This window comes from Thamnophis elegans, chromosome 1 (genome assembly GCF_009769535.1).
Source record: "Thamnophis elegans isolate rThaEle1 chromosome 1, rThaEle1.pri, whole genome shotgun sequence".
NCBI classification, from domain to species: domain Eukaryota; kingdom Metazoa; phylum Chordata; class Lepidosauria; order Squamata; family Colubridae; genus Thamnophis; species Thamnophis elegans.
The window spans coordinates 52,660,648-52,688,446 of NC_045541.1; the positions used below are offsets into that span (position 1 = coordinate 52,660,648).

A 27,799-nucleotide genomic window follows, 5' to 3' on the forward strand; every position below is an offset into this window, starting at 1 on the left:
CAAGCCACCCCATTATTTCTACTTATGACACCAACTTGTATCTGCTCCTTCTCTTCAAAGTCAATTGTTAACGAAAGGGAGCAGTGTCAGCAAATATCTACTGGTACCGATTTAAGCTTTTGGTGTTGAAATATCATCCCTACTGATTCTTCATTCCTTTCTTTGGGATATTTCACTTACATTAGGCTCTTCCTTAAATGGTGAATCAGAGTTGATAAATCACACACATTTGTGCTCCTGCCGATGCCTGATCAGCTCCGTGGTCGGCTAGTAACAGGGGCAGTCAATATTGAAACAGATTCATTTGCAAAAAAACGAAATCTCCTAAGTCAAGCTTAATTCCCAGTGACTTCATGGACATATCCCTGCAGTTCAGGTGTGCTTTTAGCACTGCATTGTTCCAGAATGCGCCCCCCCCCCCGCTTTGTAGCCTACTAGAGGTTTCCTAGGGGTTTGTCTATTGCTAGGGGTTTGTCCATCCACAGGCTTACCAGATCTAACCTGCTTAACCTTTCAAGAACTGCTGCTACTGCCATCTTACCTACACACTATTTATTTTAACACTCTGCCTGTGGTTTATCTCAGAAGTTAAGCATTAGTAAACATTACTTGTATTTGGAGAATTCCAGCAATTGTTGGGAAGTTGGAAAAAATTGCCCAAAATGGCAGTGGCAAACTAATTTTCCAATGCTGTCTAAGAATCCACATGGATACAATCACTAGCATCAAGCTTGATTTGAGGCACATTTAACTTTTGAACACACCATTTTGTTCCAAACTTTCCCCAAAAGTACTTAGGTTGAAACATTAAGAAAAACGTTATCTGACAATTTAGATTTTTAAAAGAAAGGTAAACCAAACATTCTTATGGTATATTTCAGTATTAGCAAAACAACTCTATTTTACATACTGGAAAGAATCGCTTTCTGGATTAATCTAATTAAGGGAAGCACTTTGAAACTATGAACCCGCTTTTAGACTTACTTTATTGTCACTTTGAAAGTACACTAATCGGCATACATTAAAATGAAATTTCAGCAACAGAACCCGGCTTTGGGTAACAAACTTGCAGCAAAGGATAACAACGTTCTGGTCCCTTAAAGAGAAACAGCATGTTCGTACGCTGAACTTTATTTCCCTCCGCAGAAGCTCGACTGAATTCATTCTTAAAATTTCGCATCTGAATAACTTTGCTGCCTTTCCGTGCATTACGACGTGAACTTCTATCGTTTTTCATTGGACACATACGAAACACCGCTACATAATAGCATCCCTTTAATAGCAAAATCCATCCATATATACAGCCGGACAATTCATATGCATTCATATATAGGACGGACAATTCATAGTCATTCAGAATACAGAACAGACAAACCACCGCCTCTAAAACTGCGAACGAAACCGCTCAGAACCCGCTAAGAAATTCAACTAAGCACAGCGAGTTTGCACACCGCTGCTTCTATTGGCCTAACGTCACCGCTGTTCCCCACCAATAAGCGGCACGGGTAATCCGATTTCCCCGCCCACTCGCCCCGTTCCCGCTCCGACGGCCGCCGTCTCGTAATGATGATATGTTAAATGGGCGGAGCCTGTCCTACGCCCCCCCCCCCCCCAAGAGCCGTTGGGACTGCTAATCGTGTCTAGGGACGCGGCACTACCTCGCTGCTTCCTCCCCCCCCCCCCCCCAGAGTGATGATGGCGAGACCAGGTTGCTTGAAGCACCACAAGGTAAAAGCTTCTTTACTCGAGGAGCGACAGAAATTGCAAGAAAGAATAAGCCCGTTTGGGGTGTGTGAAGATCTCCACTGAGTGCAAGGAAATAAGTGCTAGACATATTTTGCTTTGGTTTTTTTCTTACCCCCCTTTGGTTGCAGAAAGGGTGGCGAGTTTTCCAATACTTGAAGGGCTGCCGCAAAAAGAAGAGTGGGTAAAATTATTCTCCGGAACACCTGAGGGCAGGACAAGAAACAGTGGTTGGAAATTAATCAAAGAGAGAAGCAACCTGGAATTAAGAAGAAACTTCCTGACAGTGAGAACAGTTAACCAGTGGAACAGCTTGACTTCAGAAGTTGTGGGTGCTTCATCATTGGGGTTTTTTAAGAAGTGACTGGACAGTCACTTGTCTGAAATGATATAGGGTCTCCTGTTTGAACGGGGCTGGACTAGAAGACCTCCAAGGTCCCTTCCAGCTCTATTGTGTAATATATGTAAGAATATATAGAAGGGAACTTGGAGGTCTTCTTGCGTTTTCCTTAACCTTAGGTTTGATTAAGGTATGTATATCTAGTTTTTGAGAGAGAGAGAGAGAGATGTCTAGTTTAATGAAAAGAAGGACTAGGGGAGACATGATAGCAGTGTTCCAATATCTCAGGTGTTGCCACAAAGAAGAGGGAGTCAAGCTATTCTCCAAAGCATCTGAGGGCAGAACAAGAAACAATGGATGGAAACTAATCAAGGAGAGAAGCAACCTAGAACAAGAAAGTTCCTGTGAGAACAATTAACCAGTGTAACTACTTGTCTCCAGAAGTGGGTGTGAGTGTCCAATCTCTTCTTAAAAACCTCCAGTGTAACTACTTGTCTCCAGAAGTTGAGAGAAAGAGACAGACAGACAGACAGACAGACAGACACTGGAGGTTTTAAAGAAGAGACTGGATACTCACTTGTCTGAAATGGTATAGGATCTCCTGCTTCAGCAGGGGGTTGGACTAGAAGACCTCCAAGGTTCCTTCCAGCTCTAATCTATTCAACTTTTTGAGAACGAAAGCTAATTGCCAAAACAGCAACAGTTAACTCTCTGAATGGGGTATGCAATGCATTTTTGATATGGCACTTAGAGCAGGATTGAAAGAAACAAAAGCAAGTCCTTAAATGACACAAAGGGTTTAAAGGGTTTAGGGTGAGATACAGTCTTGGATTTCTTCCAGCAGGCAGTGTCTCTTTTCAGGGGGAGGAAACCTGGATTCAACACCTTTTAAAAATGATAATAATAATGGTAAAAATAAGGTGAATTATTTTTGTAAGCCGCTCAGGGTTACTTTAATAGTGAGATGTGCGCAGGGACATGCAGGCAGGGGAGGCAGAGCCTCACCACTGTCATCATGAAAAGAAAAAAAAATGTAAAAGGAAAAAGGCAAGAGCTGAGGTCAGGCTGAGCTAGTTGCTGCCATGGATGACTCTGCTTAGTGCTAAACTGTTTTAAAAAAGCTTCTAAAAAAGCGCCCTCTACAGGAGGCGGCAGGAGAACGACGTGCCTCATCTAGTCTGACTTTTTATGATCACTTGAGCAGAGTTAAGCAAGGGTTAAAAGCCGAAAAAATTCCTGACGTAGATGAAGCACGTCGTACTCCTGCCGCCTCCTGTAGAGGGTGCTTTTTTAGAGGCTTTTTTAAACAGTTAAGCACTAAGCAGAGTCATCCATTGTGACTCTGGCAGCAACTAGCTCAGCCTTTTTCCTTTTACATTTTTTTTCTTTTCATGATGGCAGGCAAGAGCAGAGTTGAAATCCTCTCTGAAACAGCTGGAAAAGGTACGTGTGGGTCGGAAGGAGGGGGAGGAATTCAAACTTCATCCTCCTGATGCAACTTTGTGTGTGTGTGTTTGAGAGAGGGGGGAGGGAGGAAGGAGGGGAAGGGAGAAGAAAAAGAAGGAAACTTATTTAGCAAAGGAGAAAAACAAATGCTGTCGCTTTAAATCGGAACTGAGTATGCCTGGCTGTGGAATTCTGGGAGTTGAAGTCCACAAGTCTAAAAAAATTGCTGCCTCACCAGCCATAAACCTCACCGTACGTCACTGGATGTGTGGCATGTAAAATTAATGAATTGACTAGTGTGTGTGTGTGTCTGGAGTGAGGGATTAAAGTTTAAGCAACTGAAAGTTCTGACTCCACCTGTTTTAATATTTGCAACATTGTGTTGCTAAAGTACAGACAATTTGCAAGAACCAGGAGTGACTTTTTGGACAGGATTGTGAAATTTCACCAGTTGGAAGCAAATTGTTGGACTCAAAATTGTTTTAAGTATATGGCACTTGCCTTTGGTTGGATCTCAAGTTTCTGGTAAGAAAGAAAATAAAATCTACAACTGTTGATCTCTAGTGTCTACAATGAGAGGACCAGAGAAAAGCCAATCAGACAAACATCTAGAAGTGGTACCAGTAGTTCAGGCCACTTTATACAGGGACCTCCCAACAACCCTGTGAGATCAGAAAGAGACGGACTACTCCCAAGTCCCTAGTAACTTTGTCTGGTTGACGATGGATTCTTGACCCTTTAACTATTGCATTTATCACATTGGAGATGAGGTTGAGTTTGGCATGATAATAATAAAACCATGACAATATTGTGACTGCCCTTTTTGTCCATGACATGATATGATAGTTATACAAAAGGGGCACTAATTGTGGCATGACATTATCAAGCTATTTTTGTCATCCTGACAAAAGTAGCCAGCTCTTGCAGAAGCACAACACTTCATTAAGCTTGACTTTATTTGATTTACCGGTAATTTAGATACTGCCCCTCTCACCAATAAGGCAACTCTGATCAGCTTACAAAGAACAAATAAACAAATATCAAAACAATTGCAACTTTATAAAGCTCTATAAGTTTATTTAGTTTTCTGTAAAACCATATATATAAATTTACCACATTTGTATCACATTTATTAATGTATTCGTGAAGGAGCAGCTCAGAGAACCATTTGGACAACCTGAAATATATTTCATCCAGGATCCTTAGGTCTATCAATCCTAAAGATAGAAACAAACAGCTTTTAAAGGATTGTAGGGCATTTGCATCCCATTTGTTGAAACACTAAATAGTACTGCTTAGGCTACTTAAACTACCTAAAATACATGTTGTTTATCTACATTCAGATCAGGAATTGCCAATATAAAAAAAAAACACAGTATAATCCTTTCCAGCTGCCTTTCAACCCCACCTTCTACATCTGCTGGATAATTGCAGGGTGACATTCTAGCAGTAGTGCCATCTGCATATCAGGCTCACCATGGCCTTTCTGGGTAATTTCATATTTATCTAATGTGAATCTCACTATGTAGGTACAACCACACATTATGAAAACTGCAAGCTCTATCACTTAAGTTAGTTATACGATTAGAGATTGCAGAGTTGTTTTTTGAGGCTAAAAATGTGAAGGTCCAGAAAGTTTCAGGAAAAACTTACCACATTCCTTGTTTTGTTTTGCCTCATATTTCCTCCCTACCCAGGTCTTCACATTTCTTGTTGTAGCATGGAATATTTAGTTGTTGTAGCATGAAGTTTGGTTGCCAATTCATATGTACTATCTGTTATACAAGATATTATTATTCATACTGTTTTGTGAAAATGTTAATTTAAAATGAGAAACTTGTTTTTTAATTAATTCCCTCTTGAGAAGTGAATTAAGTTAACCCATATTTATAGATATTCAGAGATGTTAAATTGCTACAGATTGTTGTGTTTAGAGGTTACTTTGCATTATGCTGTCATATATGTTTCACTATAGACCCATGCATTTTTAATTATTTACTATGCTGGCATGGAATTTTTCTTCATAAAATATTTATTTTAAATAACTATGCTGTTGTAAACAACTTTGCTGTTGTTTGCAAACCAGATGTGATGGTCTTGTTGGAAAAATTATGTGAAAATGAGTCATTTCTCATACAATCAACAGGCATTGACTTCAGGAAGGTTGACGGGATCAACTAAACTGACAAACAGGAAAAAACAGTAAGAATATCTTCATTAATGATGATGATAATGATGCTATTTGTTCAATCGTGTCCAATTCTTGGTGATTCTGTGGATCAGTTTTCTCCACATTTTCCAATCTTTATGGCTCTTTCAATTTTTTTTATGCTCTGGCTAATGTCAGCTTTGATGGTGTCTAGTCACCATGGTTTTTTTTTTTGCAACCTCACTGATCATTCCAAGCCTAATTGCCCTTTCTAGTAAATTTGATGGCGTGACATAGCTGAAATAAGTAAGGTGAAATTTTGTGATGTTTCCTTCCAGGAATATATCTGGTTTTATTTGCTCCAATGCTTACTTATTTGTCACTTTTGCTTTCCCAAGAATTCACAGGAGTCTTTACCAAAATCTTCATTAGTATATATTGATATTATCATTGGCATGTAAAGTAGCTAATTATTAGTTTTCAAGGTCAGAAATGAAGCTATACTTATGTGTCCTATCATTGGCTGTGTTAGATTAAAATGCTAGGATGAAATCCAACAATATTTCCAGGATTGTTAATTCCCAGGGCTTGCTACTGATATCGTTCCTACTATCTAGCAAAATCCAAGTTTTTGCAGATAACAAAAGTATTTAAGATGCTTAAGATTCATTAACAAAATATGTTTTGCCCCATCATTTCTTTGTGGCTCTTCCAAAAGTGATGAAGAAGTCTTGTTCAACTTTAATATCTCTAGCTATACTGACACTGGCAAAGATGCAATCATAATAAATGTTGAGAACAGGGCACCAAACTAAAGAAGACTTTAAAGAGTCTCCTATCTCCATAAAACCTGTACCTTTCAAGATTCTAAACTATCCAAAAAATCTTGATAGGTACACAATACTATCTGCTACAGATAGTCCTCTTCTTGATAAGTGTGTTTATGGATTACACAATGTAGAATGCTTGAAAAGATATTACAGTACCTTCAGACTATTCTTCTAATATAATTGCTTACAGAGCTTCTTCTGCAATTGAATGTTAGTATGTCTAATTTCCTAATAATAAATGTTATTTATTTAAATCCCACCTTTATTATTTTTACAAATAACATGAGGTGGCAAACATATCAAATGCACCTTCCTTCTCCTATTTTGCCCACAACAATAGCATTGTGAGGTGGGTTGGGCTGAGAGAGAATGACTGGCCCAAAATCACCCCACCGGCTTTCACGCTTAAGGTGAGACTGAACTCACAATCTCCCACTTTTTAGCCTGGTGTCTTAACCACTAGATCAAGCTGGTTCTCTATAATAATTACAAATTATTCTTTGGTAGCTGGTTGAACAGTTTATCAGGATATCATTTATATATTTCAGGATTACTCCCCAAAAAGTGGCATACACAGAATCTGATGGGTATTCCCTGTATTCCACGGATTCAGAGGATCAGGTAAAAAGAGAATGTAATGCAAAAATCTATCCTAAGAATTTTGTTTGCAACCTTTTCATCTGTGTTATAGTTTATAACTGATACATGGTATCATAGATGTACATTAATTAAATGGTTTAATTAAAAGTAATATTTATATTTATCCAATGCAGATTAGTATTTACATGAAAAGAGGAATGTCAGATGTTCAAGCTGGTTTTAGAAAAGGCCATGAACATGAGATACTGCTGATCCACAATTGATTATTGGGTAGCCATAGTATACCAAAAAGAAGTTAGCATGTACTTCACTGACTTTAGAAAGGCCTTAGACTGCATCAACTAAGTCAAGCTATGGAATGACATTAAGAAAATAGGAATTACAGAGCATCTCATTTCCTCATTTGAAATCTATAAGGTAGTCCTCAACTTACAACAGTTCCTTTTGTGACCAAAGTGACAATGGCACTGAAAAAAGTGACATAATCATTTTTCATACTTATGACCATTGGTTATGTGATTTACATTCATATGCTTGACAACTGATTTACATTTATCACAGTGTCCTGGAATCATATTTAAACTTTAAAGTTTAATAGAATTTGTATGCCGCCCACTCCCTAGGGACTCTGGGCGACTCACAACAAGTAAAAAGTATTTAAAACATTTAAAAATACAGAATTAAAATCAATACAACATCCATTCCATCAAATGGGGCTGGAAATTAATCAACAGCCCCAGGCCTGCTGGAAGAGCCAGGTCTTGGTCAGTTTACGGAAGGCCGGGAGAGTGGTGAGGGTCCGGATCTCAGCAGGTAGCTCATTCCACAAGGCCGGTGCAGCTACAGAGAAGGCCCTCCCTCGGGGAGCCGCCAGCCGGCATTGTCCGGTCGACAGCACCCGGAGGAGGCCCAACCTGTGTGATTTTATTGGTCATTGGGAGGTAAATGGCAGGAGGCGGTCTCTCAGGTAGCCAGGTCCAATACCATGTAGGGCTTTAAAAGTAACAACTAGCACCTTGAAGCGGGTCCGGAGACCAATAGGAAGCCAGTGCAGCTCGCGGAGGATAGGTGTAACATGGGTGTACCTCGGTACACCCATTATCACTCGCGCGGCTGCATTCTGGACTAGCTGTAGTCTTCGGACACTCTTCAAGGGCATCCCCATGTAGAGTATGTTACAGTAATCCAGTCTTGAGGTGACGAGGGCGTGAGTGACCATTCGAAGTGCTTCCCGGTCCAAAAAGGGCCGCAACTGGTGCACCAGGCGAACCTGGGCAAAGACCCCCCCTGGTCACAGCCGACAAATGGTGTTCTAACATCAGCTGTGGATCCAGGAGGACACCCAGATTGCGAGCCCTCTCCAAAGGGTGAATAATTTCACCCCCCCAGGCTAAGAGGTGGAATGTCAGGACCATCCTTGGGAGGCAGCATCAATAGCCACTCGGTCTTGTCTGGATTGAGTGCAAGCTTGTTCGTTCCCATCCAGACCCTGACAGCCTCCAGGCACTGGCACATCACTTCAACTGCTTCACTGAGTTGGCACGGGGTGGACAGATACAATTGTGTATCGTCCACATATTGATATTTAATCCCGTGCCGGCGTATGATCTCACCCAGCGGCTTCATGTAGATATTGAACAGGAGGGGGGACAGGACCGAACCCTGCGGCACCCCATATTTGAGAGGTCTAGGGGCCGATCTCTCCCCCAACCAACACCGACTGCGACCTGTCCGAGAGGTAGGAGGAGAACCACCTTAGGACCGTGCCTCCCACTCCCACCTCTCGCAGCCGTCGCAGAAGGATACCATGGTCGATGGTATCGAAGGCCGCTGAGAGGTCAAGAAGCACTAGGATAGAGGAATGACCTCTATCCCTGGCCCGCCAGAGATCATTGGTCAGTGCGACCAAAGCAGTTTCGGTGCCGTAACCAGGCCTGAAACCCGACTGAAAGGGATCCAGATAATCTGATCTGATATCTGATAATCTGATATGATCACCTTTTGCAACCTTCTGACAAGCAAAGTCAAGGGGGAAGCCGGATTCACTTAACCACCATGTTACTAACTTAATTGCAGTGATTTGCTTAACAAATATGGCAAGAAAAGTCATAAAATAGGGCAAAGCTCACTTAACAAATTTCTCACTTAACATATGTTTGGGGCTCAATTGTGTTGTACGTTGAGGACTACCTGTACACAGGACAGGGAGTCATAGTCTAGAGCCAGCAGGTTGTAACAGGTCAGCAAAGGAGAGAGGTTAGACTCTTTTTGTTTCTGCAACATATGTGCTTTATGAAAAGTGAAATTAGAAGTAGGATAGAAAGAGTATTAATGTTTTTGAATTTGGATTTTGGCAAAAATCTCTGAGAATACCATGGATAACTAAGAATTGTTTGTATACAATAGCCGTGAGGGTTTTTTTGTTTAGTACATGTGTATTAAACAAAAAAATTGTTTAGAACACAATATTTATGTGTCCCTTTTCTAGATTGCATATTCTTAAACATTTGATTTCAACCATATAATTGGATTCTCTCTCTAAATAAAAGAATCATGCAAACAGGAATTTTAGTCATCCAGAAATGAATATTTTTTGTCTGGCTCCTTTTTCCTATCACTTTCCCTTACTTTCCCTAAACAATTTGAAGTTTCATCAAAATCAGATCCTGGAACTCAGCTAATTTAATGGAGGAATCTTTTTATTGCTAGAATATTCACTTTGAGAATAAAGATAAATTAATGAGCTTGCTTCCTATGCTAGAAGCTTCTGTTTGTAATCGTCTTAATATCTTTTCTGAGGTTGCAAATATTCATCATGGCCTTGATCGCTGTGCATCTTTGTTAAGGGACATTCTTCAGAATGAGTCCCCAGGTAACGATCCTTTTCATTACTTGAATATAAAGTTCATATCCTTGATAGCTTACCTTGTGCCTTAAATGGTTTTTTTTTTTCAAATGATGCTAGGAATGGCGGGCAGCTCTCAAAAAGCAGTGAAAACAACTACTTTCAGAGCAGCTTCCAGACCTTTGCTGAATAAAATGGGTGGTGCTAAGAAGAGAGGTATAAAGAAAAAAACTCTTTCAGCAAATGTGCAAAAAGAAACAGGTATATGCTTTTTCTTCAAATTTAATTTATTTTCCATGCATTTATCTCATTCATTCATTCATTCATCATTCGCCTTCAATTACGTAATAGTTATAGGATATAATTTTTGCCTCCCAAACCTGAATGTCTGGTTTTGTCTATAGATAACATACCATTGAAAATACTCCATAGGGATTTTTTTACGATTTGTTTCATGAATGTGTGCCTTCATCCACCAACTGAATATGCTTTGTATTTATAGGAAGAGGTTAAGTGACATTGTTAAGCTAGATGTAAATCACTATATAACAGTCATAAATCTTAGTTTATGTCTTACCAAAAATAATGGTGGTTTCTGCTTTATAAATATGTTACTTCAAGCTTTTTTAACTATAGCTACAAATCCAGAGCTGTAAAAATCCAGAGCTTATAAAAACACTTGCAACAACAGGATTCTCGAACCCAAACAATTAGTTATGCATTTGGATAATATTAAAGGTATTAACAAGCTAAACATTTTCCATTCTGGGTTTTTTGTTTTTGCAGCATCTGAGTTAAATAGAAAGGTAGTTTCAGGTAACGAAATTGTTGCTGAAAAAGATGTAACTCCTCTAAGCACCAAACAAGCCTTTGTTGTTAAATCGATTCATGGACCTTGCACTCAGCATTCTCCTGTAATGCACCAGAAATTATGTGAGCATGCACAGTTCCAAATGCCTTTGTTAAATAGCCACACTCCAGTGAAATCCAGCGATATTCCTGATGTCCCACTTTCCACCATTCCTGAAGAGGGTAAGTAGGGAAGCAGTTTGGCTGTCGATATACACTGTGTTCATTTGTTCAAATTAACCTTAGTGTTGTTAACTGTTGGGCGATTGTCCTCCTTTTAGCAGCATATCAACCTGCTACAGCATTCAACGGCCATTTACCTACCTCCACACCAGCACGATCACCACAGCAGGCAGTTAATCCTTCTGTCGTTCACCCTGTAAGTAACCTCCTACTGGAAGTAAATGGTCAAATTTGTATTTCCCTGTTTTATCCTAAACATGTTGCTAAGAGCAAAATGTTAAAATAGAACTGCTGTAAAGCAACGCACACTAGTCATGACTGAACTTGTGATTGAATTTGGGATGGGTAAAGAAAAGGCACTTGAACTTCAGTTCCTTTGGGCTTTCATCCACAAGTTAAGCAGATACTGTATCTTTATCTTCAGATGAGAAGCAACAGGGATACATTTCATTTTAAATTCAACATGTCCTCTTAAGCAGAAATCCAGCTGTTCCCTGTACCAAGTTGTTTTGAGGCTCTTTGTATTTATTCATTTGTTCCTGAATGTTTCCTCTCCCTGCCCACCCCCAGTTTATCTAAATTCTGCAACTTCTCAAAGATGTGCAAATTGAATTTGTTGGTTACTTCTAAAATTTCTCTTGCCTCTTCAGTTCTGATCATTACAATTAAAGGAAATGGGGGAGAGATAGTAAAACTGTTTTAAAAGCCCAAACACTTTCCTATTCCCATTGTCTCTATTCCATGTCATCTATTTTTGCCATGGAGAAAAAAATAAAGTCATTTTCTTAGTTGTACACAAAAGTAAAAGATAATATCGTGCTATTGTAGAAGAACCAGCATTTTTCAAAGTTCTCTTTAATTTGCACCAGTACTGGAATTCCTATCCATATTTGCCATTTCTACTGTTGAACATTACCAATTTTAATTAGTTACTAAAGAACACTGTCTTCTAGCATGCATTATTCTCTGGGTATTGGACCATTGTCATATTTTTTAATAATACCAACTTGTTTGCACATGCAATAGGTGCTTGAGGTGGGAGAACCTTACACCCCATTTTCCTGTTATCGTAGAGACAGCAGCCAGACTGGGTCTGCTCCGTCCATTAACCAATCGGACTGATGGACACTTACGTCATCCTCGGGCCCTTGTGGCTCCTCTCCAGTTTCAGACTCAGTCCAACCTGGACTGGCTGTGAGAATTAATCTCTCCTCCAAATTATTTAATTATATCTTTAATTGGTGAATTTTTCCCAAAAAAAATGTTGTTCCTTTAAATTTGTTGTTCCTTAGTTGCTACTTGGAACTCGGTAGCGTCTGACACTCTCCACAGAATTGCGCCTTTACGGCCGATCCGCAGCAGTGGATCCAGGAGGGCTCCTTGGTTTACCGAGGACCTCCGGGAGATGAAGCGCCAAAAGAGACGCCTAGAGCGCCGCTGGAGGGCCAGTAAATCCGAGTCAGACCGAGCACTCCTGAAAACCTGCATCGGAGCATATCTATCGGCAATACGGACAGCTAAGAACAATCACATTGCTGCTCTGATAGCGTCCGCTGAGTCTCGCCCTGCCGCCTTGTTTAGGGTGACCCGCTCCCTCCTAAATACGAGGGTTGCGGATAACCCTTTACAAGGTAGAGCAGAGGAATATGTCCAGTTCCTCGCAGACAAAGTTGCTCGGCTTCGGATGGACCTGGACTCCAATTGCGCAGAGCCAGCCGGGGTACCGGGGGAAGGTCTTGAACACCACCTCTGGACTGACTTTCAACCTGTTGCTCCTGATGAAGTGGACAAGGCCATGGGAGCGGTGAGTGCTGCCACATGTGTACTGGACCCGTGCCCCTCCTGGCTGGTCACGAACAGCAAGGAGGTGACGCGGAGCTGGGTCCAGGCGATGGTGGATGCTTCTCTTCGGGAGGGCTTCTTCCCACCGGCATTGAAGATAGTGGTGGTGAGACCCCTCCTGAAGAAGCCATCGTTGGACCCAGCTAGTTGGACCCAACTACCGTCCAGTCTCCAATCTTCCCTTCATTGGGAAGGTTGTTGAAAAAGTGTGGTAGCCTCTCAACTCCGACGGTCCTTGGATGAAGCCAATTATCTGGACGCCTTTCAGTCTGGATTCAGGCCTGGCTACAGCACGGAAACCGCTTTGGTCGCACTGACCGATGATCTCTGGAGAGCCAGGGATGGAGGTCATTCCTCCATCCTGGTGCTCCTCGACCTCTCAGCGGCCTTCGATACCATCGACCATGGTATCCTTCTGCGACGGTTACGAGAGGTGGGAGTGGGCGGCACCGTTTTCCGGTGGTTCTCCTCCTACCTCTTGGACAGGTCACAGTCGGTGTTAGTTGGGGGAGAGAGGTCGACCCCTAGGCCCCTGAAATATGGGGTTCCTCAGGGTTCGGTCCTATCCCCCCTTCTGTTTAATATCTACATGAAGCCACTGGGTGAGATCATTCGACGGCACGGGATCAAATACCATCAATATGCAGACGATACTCAGCTGTATCTGTCCGCCCCGTGCCAACTCAGTGAGGCGGTTGACATGATGTGCCAGTGCCTGGAGGCTGTCAGGGTCTGGATGGGGGTTAACAAGCTTGTACTCAATCCAGACAAGACCGAGTGGCTGTTGTGTTTTCCTCCCAAGAATTTGGCTATTATTCCATCACTCAGGCTGGGGGGTGAAAATTTATGCCCCTCAGACAGGGCGCGCAACTTGGGAGTCCTCCTGGATCCATAGCTGACTTTAGAACATCACCTTTCGGCTGTGACCAGGGGGACATTTGCCCAGGTTCGCCTGGTGCACCAGTTGCGCCCCTACCTGAACCGGGAGGCACTCGCAACAGTCACTCACGCCCTCGTGACCTCAAGACTGGACTACTGCAATGCGCTCTACATGGGGCAGCCTTTGAAGAGTATTCGGAGACTTCAACTCGTCCAGAATGCAGTCGCGCGAGCGATTGTGGGTGCACCTCGGTACACCCACGTTACACCTATCCTCCACGAGCTGCACTGGCTACCAATCGGTCTCTGGATACGCTTCAAAGTGCTACTCGTAACTTTTAAAGCCCTTCATGGTATTGGACCTGGGTACTTGAGAGACCGCCTGCTGCCAATTACCTCCCAAAGACCCGTCAGATCACACAGGGTCGGCCTCCGGGTTCCGTCCACCAGCCAATGCCATCTGGCTACTACCCGGGGGAGGGCCTTCTCTGTAGCAGCTCCGGCCCTTTGGAATGAACTCCCCGCGGAGATCCGGACCCTCACCTCTCTCCAGGCCTTCCGGAAAGCCGTCAAAACCTGGCTGTGCCGGCAGGCCTGGGGTTGATGAGTTCCCCTCCCCTCTCGACTGGTATGGCTGTGTGATTTTCGTGTATTTTAATTATGTGTACTGTTGTTTATGTTCCCTTTCCCCTTTGAATTGTTCGCCGCCCTGAGTCCCTCCTGGAGAAGGGCGGCAGACAAATAAACCAAAACTGAAACTGAAACTGGTTCCTTAAATAATCCTTTATTCTACAAATTGGAGGGAAATTCGACAGGCTGCCTCTCCTCAGCCTGCGGCCACAAGTTCACTCAAGAAGCCTGCCTTGCAATCAGATCGGCCAGCTCAGGAGCTACGACTCCACGGCTGTTTCCTGCGGCACTCCTTGATTCTGGGCACTCGGAGGGATGCGCAACCAGCCGTTTCGCGCGCAGCGGTTCCAGACAAGCCCAGTGGCCATTCTGCAGATCGCCTGGCCACACTTAGTATTAGTAGCCATTTTGCGGGTCGAAAAAGCCTGTGAAGATAGCGGCGGCCATTTTGAGGCTCAGAAAAGCCTCAGAGAAAAAAAGTCGGCCATTTTGGACATTTTTAAAAAAGGCGCAAACTGTATAGCAGCCATTTGGAATGCCCAGCAACGCGGGATCACCCCAGGTGGACCGGATCAAGAGCGCCTGGTCAGCTAATGGGTGAGACTGTTGCCTATCTTATTGGGGTGTTCATTTATGTTTGGGGAAATGGCTGATCCAGCTATGGAGGAGGAGGCAGGGCCATCAGGGGCAAAGAGCAGCAGGAAGAGGCAAGCCAAAGAGGCCCCTTCCTCAGAAGTAAACCCCAAGGTCTCTAAAGTGACTACCAGGCAGAAGAGCGCAGGCAGAAGAATTTCTCAGGACCCAAAAACAACAACATAATCTAATTGCCCAACCCTCCCTCCCTCCGAGGATCACCAAGTGGCGTCCCCAGCTCCACCTGTCTTGCCTCCCATGGGCCCTGACACACACCCCCGGCCTATTCAGAAGGGGAATTGTCTTCTTCGGAGTCCTCATCTTCGATGGAACCTGACAACAGAAGCAATTTCTTTGATGTCCCTCTCAATAGGGAGTGCACCTTTGAACAGGCTTCCCTCCCGGTTACACATGGCTCTGGGCCCCACCACATCATGTACACCTCTCCTGCTGATATGGCAACCATCATTGCTGAAACCATTAAACAGATCATGGCTGCTGGCCTACAACAGCAACCCCAACCTGCTCCATCACATGGCCATAAACATAAATCTTCTGCTGCTGCTCAGCAACCTGATCCCTCTGCCTCTACTTCTCAGGCCTCAATTGGCGGGGAGCAAGATAACCTGCAAGACTCAGACCTGTCTGATGATGAGATGGTCACCCCAGATATCCCTGCCTTTACCGAATTATTCAAAACTGATTGTTTCAAGTTCCTTCTACTTAAGGCCATTAAAGCTGCTAACTTACAATCTTCAGCTTCCACTTCACAGGATAAACTGGCAGAACCGGCTTCAACTGAGGGTCCAAGTACCCCATTCACTGAACCAACGGTGGAAAAAAGAGGTGATCCCTGTTCCCAAGATATTCCTGAACATCATCCAGAAGCAGTGGGAGTCTCCAGGCACGGGCCCACAGCCGACCAACCTTGACAAACGTCTCTACAACATTGCACCAGACCTCACCAAGTTCTTCGAGACTCCCCCAGTGGACACACCAGTTGCAGCCCTGTCTTCAACTACTATGGTCTCTGGAGCCCCTGAGGAGGTTCTCAAGCGTGAGGAGAAAAGGTCAGATCAAACCTTAGTCAAAAACTATCAGGCTGGGGCCTGGGCCGTTAGGACCTATATGGCCACTTCCTTTTTCTCCAGAGTGGCCCTGGTTTGGATTGAACAGCTTCAGGAGTGCATCGCTCCTACTGACACTAGATCACATAGGGATCTCAACAAGATCAGGGCAGCGGTTGAATTTGCGGCTGACTCTAAAGCCATGGCCTCTTCGGTCACGGCCAGGCATCTGCTTTGGCTCAAGCCATGGCAGGCAGATGTCCGTACCAAGTGGTGCCTAGCAGCCTCCCCATTCAATGGCACCCAATTATTTGGTAATCCCTTAGACCCATACCTCACGGAATCTAAAAACAAGCGCAAGGTCCTTTCATCCATCTACAAGAAACAGGACAGTCAGCCCGCTCCCTTCTATAGGAGGTCGCCCTTTCGACCGGCGGACGGGGACCTTCCTTCCCTGTCCACAATTTCAATCCTACACTCCCAGACAGGGATCTCACCAGGACTGGTCCAATAGAAACACACAGCGTTTCCCCACCAAGAAATCTTACCGTGGAGAAGGCAACTGCCATTTTTCACGTAGGAAATGACTATCTGGACTCTCTTCCGATCGGAGGCCGCCTGGCATTCTTTGCCCACTGCTGCGAGGAGACCACAACAGACAATTGGGTACTCAAAACTGTCAAATTTGGTCTCATGCTGGAATTCCTCTCCACCCCCCAGGAACACTTCGTGCCATGCCCAGTCTCTCGGTGTCCTCGCAAGAGGGCACTGAAGGAACAGGCCATTCAGCACCTGTTGGAGATCCGGGCCATCCAACCGGTTCCTCCCCATCAGGTAGGGCAGGGTTTTTATTCCCTCCTGTTTGTGGTACCAAAGAATTCCGATGAATACGATGCATTCTCAGTATGAGGGAATTTGTCAGGAAGGTGCTACATCTATGCAAGGCATCCCTTCTTCTTCTCTCCCAAGTCTTGGGCAAGATGGTATCCTGCTTCAGGATTGTCCTGTGGGCCAGGTTTCACAGCAGGAGGCTTCAATGGTTCATGCTTTCACATAAAAAGGCCGACAGGGGCAGCTCTCCTCTCGGGTCCCCCTTCCCAGACAGGTATTACACACTCTCAAATGGTGGCAGTCCCCGGTGATTTTGCAAGGGATCTTGTTCAGGGAGCCGTGCCATCTCATATGACGGATGCAAGTCTGATAGGATGGGGGGCACACATGCGGGATCTAGTGGCTCAGGGTCAGTGGTCCCTCGAAGAGGGCCAAAACAGCATAAATTGGCTAGAATTGCAGGCAATTCACCTCACCCTCAGACACTTCCATCACAGAGTTCAGGCCCGACACATATCACAACCAAGGCACACATAAACAGACAGGGAGGAACTTGTTCCTGGTCCCTGATGCAGGAGTCCAACCTGTTATGCCAGTGGGCGGAATCTCACCTGTCATCTCTCAGGGCAGAACACACCTCAGGGGTCTCCAATGTCCAAGCAGACTGGCTGAGCCGGACAACGATAGATCAGGCAGAGTGGAGCATCCATCCAAACTTCTTCCATCGATTGACACTACGGTTCGGCATCCCAGTCCTAGACCTGTTCGCAACCGCAGACAACAACCAGCTACCCAGGTATTACTCGAGGTTCATGGACCCCATGGCAGAAGGAGTAGGCGCTCTCAGATGCCAGTGGCCCAGGGGTCTCCTGTACGCATTTCCTCCTCTTCCCCTCATTCAGAGGGTAATTCAAAAAATGTTGGAGCAGGAGCCAGAACTGTTGCTGCTAGTGCCGAATTGGCCACGCTGGCCTTGGTAGGCTGACCTAGTGACTCTGTCAATCTCCACCCCATGGCACATCCCATGGTCTCTCCTGTCTCTACACCAAGGGTCAGTTTGTCATCCCGACCCCCAGTGGCTGCAATTAACAGCAGGGCGATTGAGCAGCAAGCCTTAACAGCCAATAACATCTCCCTCAACGTCATTGCTACCATTCAGGCATCACGCAGAAGCTCTACTAACCGCATTTATGACGCCACATGGTGTACCTTTGCTCTGTGGTGTTTCAACCAGACTGTTGACCCACTTAGGGCATCCATTCCACAGATATTGGACTTCCTGCAGAGGAGGCTTTATCAGGGACTTACCCCTAACATGCTACGCCGACATGTGGCCGCTCTGGCCTCTGTTCTGGACGGCCTGGCATCCAAACATCTGCCTTCTCACCCCTTGATCCGGAGATTTCTCTGTGGAGTGTCCAACCTGCATCCCCCTGCCATACATAGATATCCGACTTGGGACTTACCTCGTGTCCTAGAGGCTTTGACTTCCGCGCCCTTTGAACCTATGAGATCCACTTCTTTGAAACTGTTGTCCTTCAAAACGCTGTTTTTGGTGGCTGTAACCTCAGCCAGACGTATTTCTGATTTGGCTGCTCTTTCAGTCAGGCATGACTTGTGCATGTTCCATCCAGACCGAGTTATCTTAAGACTGGACCCAACATTCATACCGAAGGTCAATAGCTGTTTCCACTGTTTCACTTTTTGCTCACAATTCTCACTTGAGTCTACAGTTTTCCTTCATCTGAAACTGGGGAGGAGCCACAAGGGCCCAATGACATCATAAGTGTAGACTCAGTCCGATTGGTTAATGGACAGAGCATACCCAGTCTGGCTGCTGTCTCTACTCTAACAGAAAATGAGCGTATCAGGTAAGGACCAACGCCTATTCCCTTTTAAAGTTGTAATTAATTGTAAGAATGTAATTTGAATTATAATTAACTTAAACGAATATAAGTTCAGTATGATTTCAGCATGGAAGAACTTTGCTTATATATATATATATATACTTGTCACAGGGCCTTTCTGTGGACACCTGCAGCCAGTGTGTCTCACGAATGGGGCCGGTTGTATCCAGAGGCTTCAGGACTTCAGCTTCTCTGGCTCAGACACAACCATCAGCTTTGTGCTCTGCTCCACCGCATGTGGCCCACTCTGGTCCAAGCAACCTCCCATCCTCAGCCATCCTCGTTCCATCTCCTGGCAGAGAGGCCATGTCAGAAGGAATCCACGAAGAACAGTTTAATGAGGCAGAGTTGATCAGATGCATTCAAACACAGCTGGCTCTGTTGCAAGCACGGGAAAGGGAGCGTGAGTTGAAGGAGGCTGTCAGAAATTGCCCAGATGTTGACCCAGTGCAATCCAAGCCACCCATTTCCAAAGAACCAGAGATAACTGAAGAATACAATGAAGGCACTTTAAGTGAAGAGGATACCTTAGAGGGCAGTGATGTGGCACCTGTGAGAGATACAAGCTGCCAAACTAGTTTCAGCACAGAAATCTTAAAGCCTCAAAAAAACAGCCTGCAGAAAAGAGTCCAAAAAGTGAAAACTGTAAAGTATCTTTTGACAGAGCTCAAGGCCTTGCTAACTGACCATGGTAATATGATTGTTCTTATTATGATTTGCTGGGGGGGGGGGGGCATTTTGTTACTTGTGAATATGATCAGTCTCCAGATGGCCTACTAGTGTCACTTGCTGACTTGGTTAGAGATGGTTTTAAGGTGCTCATATCATGTGCTTTGGTGTAATAGCTAAGGTGCTGGCCTAGAAACCAGGAGAGACTGAGTTCTAGCCCTTCTTTAGGCATGAAAGTCAGCTGGATGACTTTGGGCCAGGCTCTCTCCCTCTCCCCCCCCCTCCATCTCTCCTTCTTCCTCCCCTTCTCTTTCTCTCCCTCTCCCTTTGTTCATAGCTCGTAGTTGTAGAGTACAAGTAGTCCTTTTAGTGGTCATTCAGAGTTACAGCGGCATTGAAAAATATGATTTATGACCATTTTTCACAGTTATGACCGTTGTAGCATCCCCATGATCAGAATTCAGATGCTGGTCCATGTTTATGACGGTTGCAGTGTTCCAAGGTCATGTGATCACCTTTTATAACCTCCTGACCAGCAAAGTCAGCGGGGAAGCCAAATTCACTTAACAACTGGGTTACTTGCTTATCAGCTGAAGTGATTCACTTAACTATGGCAAGAAAGATCATAAAATGCGACAAAACTCAGATATTTCACTTAATGACAGAAATTTTGAGTTCAATTGTTGTAAATTGAGGACTATCTATATTAGGGATGTTCACTGCTTATATAAAGGTGAGATAAAATGATGATAATGATATTTTCATCATATTAGAGCAACTCCCCACAGAACAAGTGTTCAGTTAAATGTGAGTAGAAAACACTGCCAAACATGATAACTTCAAAATAAACTGATGAAACAGCAGAATCTTCTGATAAAAATAGCATGCTGGATTAAACATATTCTTTGATAATTTTTATCTTGCTTTGCAGCAAAATAACCAATGTAATGGTTAAGTTGTTGAACTAAAATCAGGGAGATCCAATTTAAAGTTCATTCTCAAAATGGAAGCACTGTGGGTGCCTTTAGGCAGTGATGGGATTCAAATAATTTAACAACCGGTTATCTGCCTTAATGATTTCTTCCAACAACCAGCTCACCAAACTGCTCAGAAAGTTAACAACTGGTACTCCCGAAGTGGTGTGAACTGGCTGAATCTCACCACTGCCTTTAGGCCAATCACGACCACTTAGCCCTACCTACCCCAGGTTGTTGCATCAAGAAAGACAAATTTGTTATTAATACAACATAAGCTTCTGTTTAACTTTCCTAATTTGATTTCCTTATTTTGAGATCACTTACTTGTAATCTTACCAAAATAATTTTGGGTTATTTGTTCATTTAATAATCTTATTTAAATCCATCCATCATAAATCATTTTCTAGTAAATATGACAATTGCAGCATTTTTAAAAACTTGATGAGGATTGGAAATAGGCAATTACAAACATTAACTTTGTTCCTGTCTTGCCCTGCTCTTGGCAAACCAATGAATGCTAAAATCTATCATGAGGATTTTATATTGACAAAACAAAAATTTTGCACTTTTGAATTCACCTTTACTTTCCCATTGAGCTTACACCATCTGCAAAAATGAATCATTATAGAAGTAAAGACTATTGAAGCTGCAGTTCTGTGATGTTTTTACCATTTTGAAATAAAAAGTATAAGATGGTGAGGGAGTGTTGAAACCTCAGATAAGAACTGTCAATGCTATAAATGAAACCTGTCACATTTCTTGGTCCTCATCTTAAAGCAACCTATTTGAAGAATGGGCCGTTTTTCATATTTTATATGGCAGTTGATGAAGAAAGCTAACATAGATGCCAAGAATCATGCACTTGTAAACCTGCTCACCCCATTCATATTAGGATGATAAACTTGATTGTCTACAATAATACTTTGAAGAATGGCTATTTGGGTATCTGTGAAAATACATTTTTTCTTGTTTTCCTCTTTCTCACTGAAGATTCAGAAACATTAGGGGTGCTAGATGAAATAGATGACACCACGTCACTCTTGCCCGCAACTATTGAGAATACAAATATACAAGCTGAAATAGCACTTGCCCTTCAGCCTCTCAGAAGTGAAAACGCCCAGTTGCGCAGGTCAGTAAACAAGAGAAAAATATCGTACTTAAGGCAAAGTGGTGGTTCGCCAGATTGCAAATTCAATCTAATTATAATACAGTGAGCATTGTGTTGGGATTCTGAATACATAGATACTTTGCTATTTTGGCTCGATGTCAAGCACTTTCAAAAAATTGAAAATCAAATATCACATCTGGACTGATGTGAATCCGTATCTTCTTGAGCATAGCAACAAATCTACTCCCAGATTTTTCTCTTCTCAGAATAAAACTGAATCCAGGCCACATTCTGACAATGGCAGATATGTAATAAAAGGGGAGGGAGGCTTTGGTGTTTGACTGTATATATTATGCTGGTGAGAAGAAAAGCAGCACCACTGCATTCAATGACTGAGGTCTGTCCTCAGTTCAGAGTCATCCTTGCAGTGAACTACCCAAGTTGCTGCAGTTTTAACTTTCTGGACAAGTAACAAGAACATGGAGGGAGAGTTGTTCAGACCCCAATTGAATAGTCCAGCAGCTGCTCAGGAAGATGGAAAGAGAGCAAGGTGGGGGTGAATGCCAATCAAACTGCTTTCAAATAGATTATTTCCAAAGTAACATTTCAGGGTTTTGGGAACATTGTGGAAGTGAATAAGCATCCAAGCACCAGTCATATCAGATTTAGAGGAAATTGCAATCAGGCATGGGAGACACCAGGGTCACTGCTATCTGAAGATGACAACAGAATGAGTACCAAGATTCAGGAGAATAATATCCTCCATCTGCAAGTGGATTGCCAATTCTACTTTTCTCAAGAGACTTGAAATAGATCCTACATGGTGATGGAGTAGGGTTTTTTAAGCCTTTAATTTGAAGTGTGGGCTGGTGGGGAGGAAGGTCGTTGCAGTGGCTGGACTTTAACCGCTTTCTCAGTTATACACACACAGACAGACACACACACATACACACACACACACATACATATCTGATGGAGAAGGGGAATTTAGGCCACAAGGAGATTCCATCCACCAAGAACAGGCTTAATTTGCTTAACTCAAGAAGTTAGGAAATGATTCGCTTCCAGAATCAAGAAGTGGGCCATTTCAATTGGATCCAGCCCTTTAAGTGAGTTGGGAGAGTTTTATGCACTAGAAAATGGGAGGCAGGATTTTAATATGAAATTATTTTCATATAATTCATTCATTATTATTTAATATGAAATTATTCCAATGGAAGCTTTCTGCTGAAAGAAGGTTTTGGAGAAAGAAAGTTTATCTCAGGATGGGCAAACTTTATTTTTTTTTCAGTCAGAGTGAGGAAAAAATGCTGTAGAAGGCACTTTTAAAACTGAATCTAATAAATGTATTTGTTAACAAGAAAGTATTTGTTTAAAAATCCTGCCTCTTACTGTAGACGACTAAGAATTTTGAACCAACAGCTGAGGGAACAAAACAGAGCTGAAAAGGAATGTAGCTTGGATAGCAACTTGGAAGGTAAGTAGCAAGTATAAATGTTTTAGCATGTATTAAAATCATGTTAAATAGCATCTGAGAACTGGAAATATTTTGACATATTTCCAGAAATGGTTTTTCTTTTCTGGACTATAGACTGTATCTCCAGACATTCTTCTGGGTGAGTGAAATGTTTCAGATTGGAAAGACAATGGAGTTAACACTCTGGCCCCACTTGTTTTTTCTAATTGACATGAATCTCAATTATCTCAAAGAATTCTGTATTTATATATGTCTCTGAGTGCAGCTAGCCAAACATAGTGGGACTGGGTTGTATTCTAGTTATGGGTTGTATAGAGAGAGATGCTCAAGTTCAAGTAAAAGCAGGTGTTCTTCAGAGTTTTGGATGGGTGTATGATGATTAGAGAAAATAGAAAGAGACTGCAGGTATGACCTTATTCTTCACCCAGTTTAAAAACCTCTTTGTGTTTGGATACAAACAAAGCAATAATATCTACTAATAGCTTTTTAGAAGTTACCTTCAGAGTAACTATATTCCTTGACTAGAAACCTTGCTAGTGTAATATAGAATATTAATATCTGCCAGATGCATTGAAAACAGCAAAAAGAGGAGTTGATTATCACTTGTCATACTGTCTTGACTTGCATTGAATGTCATTGGCAAATTGTGTCATTCCAGAGATTAGGCATAAAATATTGGCTCCATAGTACTTTATACTGTTTTACTACCTCCATCTCATAAAACGCAATGTAATGTACTGAGAAATATAATAATAAAATAGAACCATAAATCCTCAACCATAAAAGAGTCTGCAATTCATTATTCATGATACATATTGCTAAAAGTCTGCCTCCCCCCCCCGCCCCAGGCAATAAATGCCCATTATTGCCACCACAGTAATGGTCATGTGTATTGCTGGAGCAATGTATTTCATGCAGACTTCTTCTGACCACATCTCAGAGATCAGAAGAAAGTGCCTTTTTTTCAGTCAAACAAGTGAAATATTTGTCCATGGACCATATTTCTGAAAGAACTGTTTTCCTCCTATAGTTGTGTCCCTCCAGTCTTTGAATATGACATTGCAGAGTCAGTTGAATGAATCCATGAGAAGCATTGAGTTGTTGCAGGATAAAAATGAAGAATTCATTAAAATCCTAGAAAACCAAAAAGAAGAAAATAAAAGGCTAACTAGACAAATCCATGAGAAAGAACAAGAGCTACTTGAAAAGAAACAACAGCGTGATATTGACTCAACCAAACTCAAAATAGGTGTGTGTGAGTTGACAAATTGTGTGTGTGTGTGTGTCCGTCCAATCTTTATGCATTTATCATGGAAATTAAATTTCATTGGTTATTAATATATTCTAGAAGCAGATGAAATGTTGACCAATGTGAAGACTTACCAGTACAGGTTAGAAGCGGCTGAGAAAGAAAACCAGATTTTGGGCATAACATTGCGTCAGCGAGATGCAGAAGTGAATAGACTGCGTGAATTGACCTGGTACTGTTAACCTTGTTTATTTCTCTTAGTGTTTCAAATCCCCTTAGCAAAATTGTACACTGCCCCATAGATTTAGAATAATACATTGAGAAATGCATCTTTTTTTAAAAAAAAAAATGAAAACCTCAATAAATTTAGATTGGGGGAAGGAAAAGCTACTAAATGGAATAATAATTGATTTCTTTATTTCACATTCTAAACATTTGGACAATATCTCAGAATTATTGGTGGAGGATCGGAAATATTATTTATTTTACTAATAAATGAATTCTCAATATAATAGTCAGCCACAAGGTGGTGGCAGTGACTCATGCAGAAAATTGAAACCTGATTTATTGAGAAAAAGAAAACTTTTGTAATAATAGTGTATATTAATACTATTAAGTTATGTTGTGGATTTTAGTCCCCTATTTTATTTCCAATACAGGTATATTAATTAATGCTGTCAAGTGGTGTTAGAATACTCCAAGGCTCCCACAATGCACATTGTAGCCCCAGTTAGATGAAAAATCCTCTCTGGAAGTGATCCTGCATACAGTTCTTTATTTTGACTTGAACGTTGGGGATATATTAATGAAGCCTATTCTAAAGGTTACAATATTAGCAATTCTAAAGAGGACTAGTAGAAAGGATGAGGGAAGGTATGCATTAAACGGAAGATGGCTTTAATTATGTCTGATAGTGACATAATTAATCATAATCAAATATGATTAAAGGATCATATTATCTTGTGTTTACTTTTTTATAAAACAGAAACATTTCATGTCTTCCTAATTGGGGTTTATAAACTAATTTATGAACTTGTTTCTAGTCATAGTCCACCTTAAATTTCAACCTTATTTTGTTGTCTTGAAAATTAGCATAGGTAATTCTCTAAGGATGGTGTGGTGTTAAGATGTTAGATAAGGAGCTCCTACAGGAGAGGCAAAATCAAAAAATAAATTAAATATATAGACTAATATATATGATTTACCGTTCTATGAGAAAGATGGGGAATTGTGAGTAGTATACAGTAAATCCTTTACCTGATGTGTTTGCCCCTAGAGTGCCAGGCCAACAGGAAAACCACAAATTATTAGCTGAAAATTCTCCCATGTGCTTTAGCTCCAAAAAGGTGCAACATATTTTTGTTAAAATTCTACTTCTTGCACTACAGTACCATGAAGCAGCAAAACAATGCTTGAGAACCACTACTACTACCATCTGGGCATCTCTGAATACATTTTCTCCAGCCCTTAGAGATGGAGAAAAATAGAAATAAAAGGGAAGCTCTGGCTGTAAAATGGTTTCCCATTCTCCTCAGTGGAATGTACAGTACTTCAAGTTAGATGCCCTGATGCTTCAAATATTGATTAGATTATACCCTGATTGGAATAGATATCTATTCAGAAATGAGCCCAATTAGTAGTGCTTTGGATTTTCAGATATGTACAAGCCCTTACACCTTTGTCTCATTTTGACATCATGTGCTTTACAGGGCTCTTCAAGGGAGTATGTCCAAACTACTGTCAGACCTCACTGGGGATATGGTGAAGCCCAGACAAGTCAGCAGTCTGTCGAAAGCTCTCTTGGAAATTCACCAAAAACAGTTGGAGCCTAATGCATACCCTCTAAGTGATTCCATAATAAACTATCTAAAGAAATTAGAAATGGTTCCTGTTCTGACCAACATGGAACCCTTCTTAAATGAGGGTGGGATGAAGGAGCCCAAGGAAGTATTGGATTTGAGGGCAGATGAGCATCCTGCCCAAGAGAGTCAGATGGTAGTGGAGGAAACTGTGACTTCAAGAAATCTTCCTGTCTTCCAAAAGCTTGATGCAGAAGCAGCCAGCTGCTTAAGCACTTTAGGGAGTCATGAGCTGGATGAGACTATTTACATTCCACTGAGTAGCAGTCCATCTCAAAAACCAGTCACAGCAACTGAAACGAAAACAGTCATACACCAGAACTCGATTCCCCACAAACTGGAGTGTGACTCTAAGCAGCCAAGCAAGGCTGGGATGCTGAGCAGTACTAAGACCGGTGATAAATTCTATGGTAGCTTTGGTCAAAAAATGACTGTTGAAAATAAATCTGAAACTCTGGGGAAGATAGAGAAACTGGAAAGCGAGAGACTCCAAATGCAGTCAAAAGAAAGAACTAATGGGTCTGCTAATGTGATTTTGAACAATCCAGACAGACTTCAGCCTGATAAACACTGTTATGCTCAAAAAGGAAATGGGCAAAAGAACCCTGGAATTTCTGCTGCTGACTCCAGTTTTTCAACTCTTGACTGGATGTCAGGAAAATCTGAGTGGACTATATCTTCCTTTTCAACGTTCACATCCAGAGACGAAGAAGACTTCAAAAATGGATTAGCAGCATTGGATGCCAACATAGCAAGACTGCAAAAGACGTTGCAGAATAGCTTGAAAAAACAAGGAGACTTTGAAAATACTTCAATAGTTCAGAACAATTAGGGAAAATGTACTTTTTAAAAAGCCTTGTGATTTGTAACCCTTTTTTAATTCCTTGTATAAGTAAGTTATCTTTCAAAACTTTGTCAGTGAATATCTTACTAATAAATTAACAGCTGTTAATTAAAAGGCTGTTTTGTCACTGAAAACCTACTGATAAAATCAGGGTGAATTTCAAATGGATCTGCAAATTTTAATATTTAAAGATATACAATTGCTTTGAAATGTATTATTAAAGGAATAGAATCCGTTTTTCTTGTGGCTTTCATGAATGATTGATAAAGGCCAAACAAAAAGAGTGTAATTTTATCTAGAATGTGCATATTGCACTGGATGTCATAATAGAGAAATTTCAATATTACAATCTGTTGATTTGGCTAATAAGATTATGGTCCATAACTTAAATGCAATCTTGCAAATACTTACCGTGCTTTCATATTTATACGCTTAGAATCAGAGATGGGAGAAGCCAAATATTTCATCTAGTCCACAAATGTTTGCAGACACATGCATTCACATACTCAGTGCAGGGTTCTCTACAGAAGATTTTTGCAAATTGTGTACAAGATGATTATTTCTCTGAAGACTTCTAATAAAAGAGAACTCACTATGTCATGGAGCAGCCTCTTCCACTGGCTGACAGCTTGTATTATCAAGATGCTCCTCCTGATATCCAACTATGAACATCTTTTCCTTGTACTTTGTTGGTTTTAGTTCTACCCTCTAAGTCAATAAAGTCCACTCCTCCTTCTATGTGACACTTAAAATATTTGAAGATTGTAATCATATCTTCCTTGTCACTGGCTAATCCTTTCAACCTAGAAGTGCCATAAATGGTGCTTCCAACATGAATGGGG

General features: G+C 42.0%; 1 protein-coding gene across 3 annotated transcripts; it reads left to right on the top strand.

Moving 5' to 3' along the window:
* The first annotated feature begins 1,639 nt into the window (after positions 1-1,639).
* Positions 1,640-27,194, top strand: CCDC14 (coiled-coil domain containing 14). 3 transcript variants are annotated; one of them, XM_032218391.1, is made up of 13 exons: positions 1,640-1,728; positions 5,676-5,731; positions 7,057-7,129; positions 9,908-9,980; positions 10,074-10,214; positions 10,740-10,985; positions 11,084-11,181; positions 18,886-19,465; positions 21,411-21,549; positions 22,926-23,005; positions 24,036-24,254; positions 24,354-24,486; positions 25,964-27,194. In XM_032218391.1, exons 1-13 carry the CDS (start codon positions 1,693-1,695, stop codon positions 26,943-26,945), a joined length of 2,856 nt encoding a protein of 951 aa, XP_032074282.1. In that variant the 5' UTR covers positions 1,640-1,692; the 3' UTR covers positions 26,946-27,194. The 3 variants fall into 3 exon arrangements, with proteins under 3 accessions (XP_032074282.1, XP_032074290.1, XP_032074299.1); XM_032218399.1 differs by having other exon boundaries at positions 11,087-11,181; XM_032218408.1 differs by lacking the exon at positions 24,036-24,254.
* The last annotated feature ends 605 nt before the right edge of the window (positions 27,195-27,799 follow it).

What these genes read in the sequence shown, in the direction of transcription:
- CCDC14 (XM_032218391.1), top strand. Translation starts at nt 1,693, where the DNA reads ATGATGGCGAGACCAGGTTGCTTGAAGCACCACAAG. An exon ending in ATCCTTCTGTCGTTCACCCT is followed by an intron (nt 11,182 to 18,885) that starts GTAAGTAACCTC and finishes TACTTGTCACAG; the next exon opens with GGCCTTTCTGTGGACACCTG. An exon ending in GAAAACGCCCAGTTGCGCAG is followed by an intron (nt 21,550 to 22,925) that starts GTCAGTAAACAA and finishes CTCTTACTGTAG; the next exon opens with ACGACTAAGAATTTTGAACC.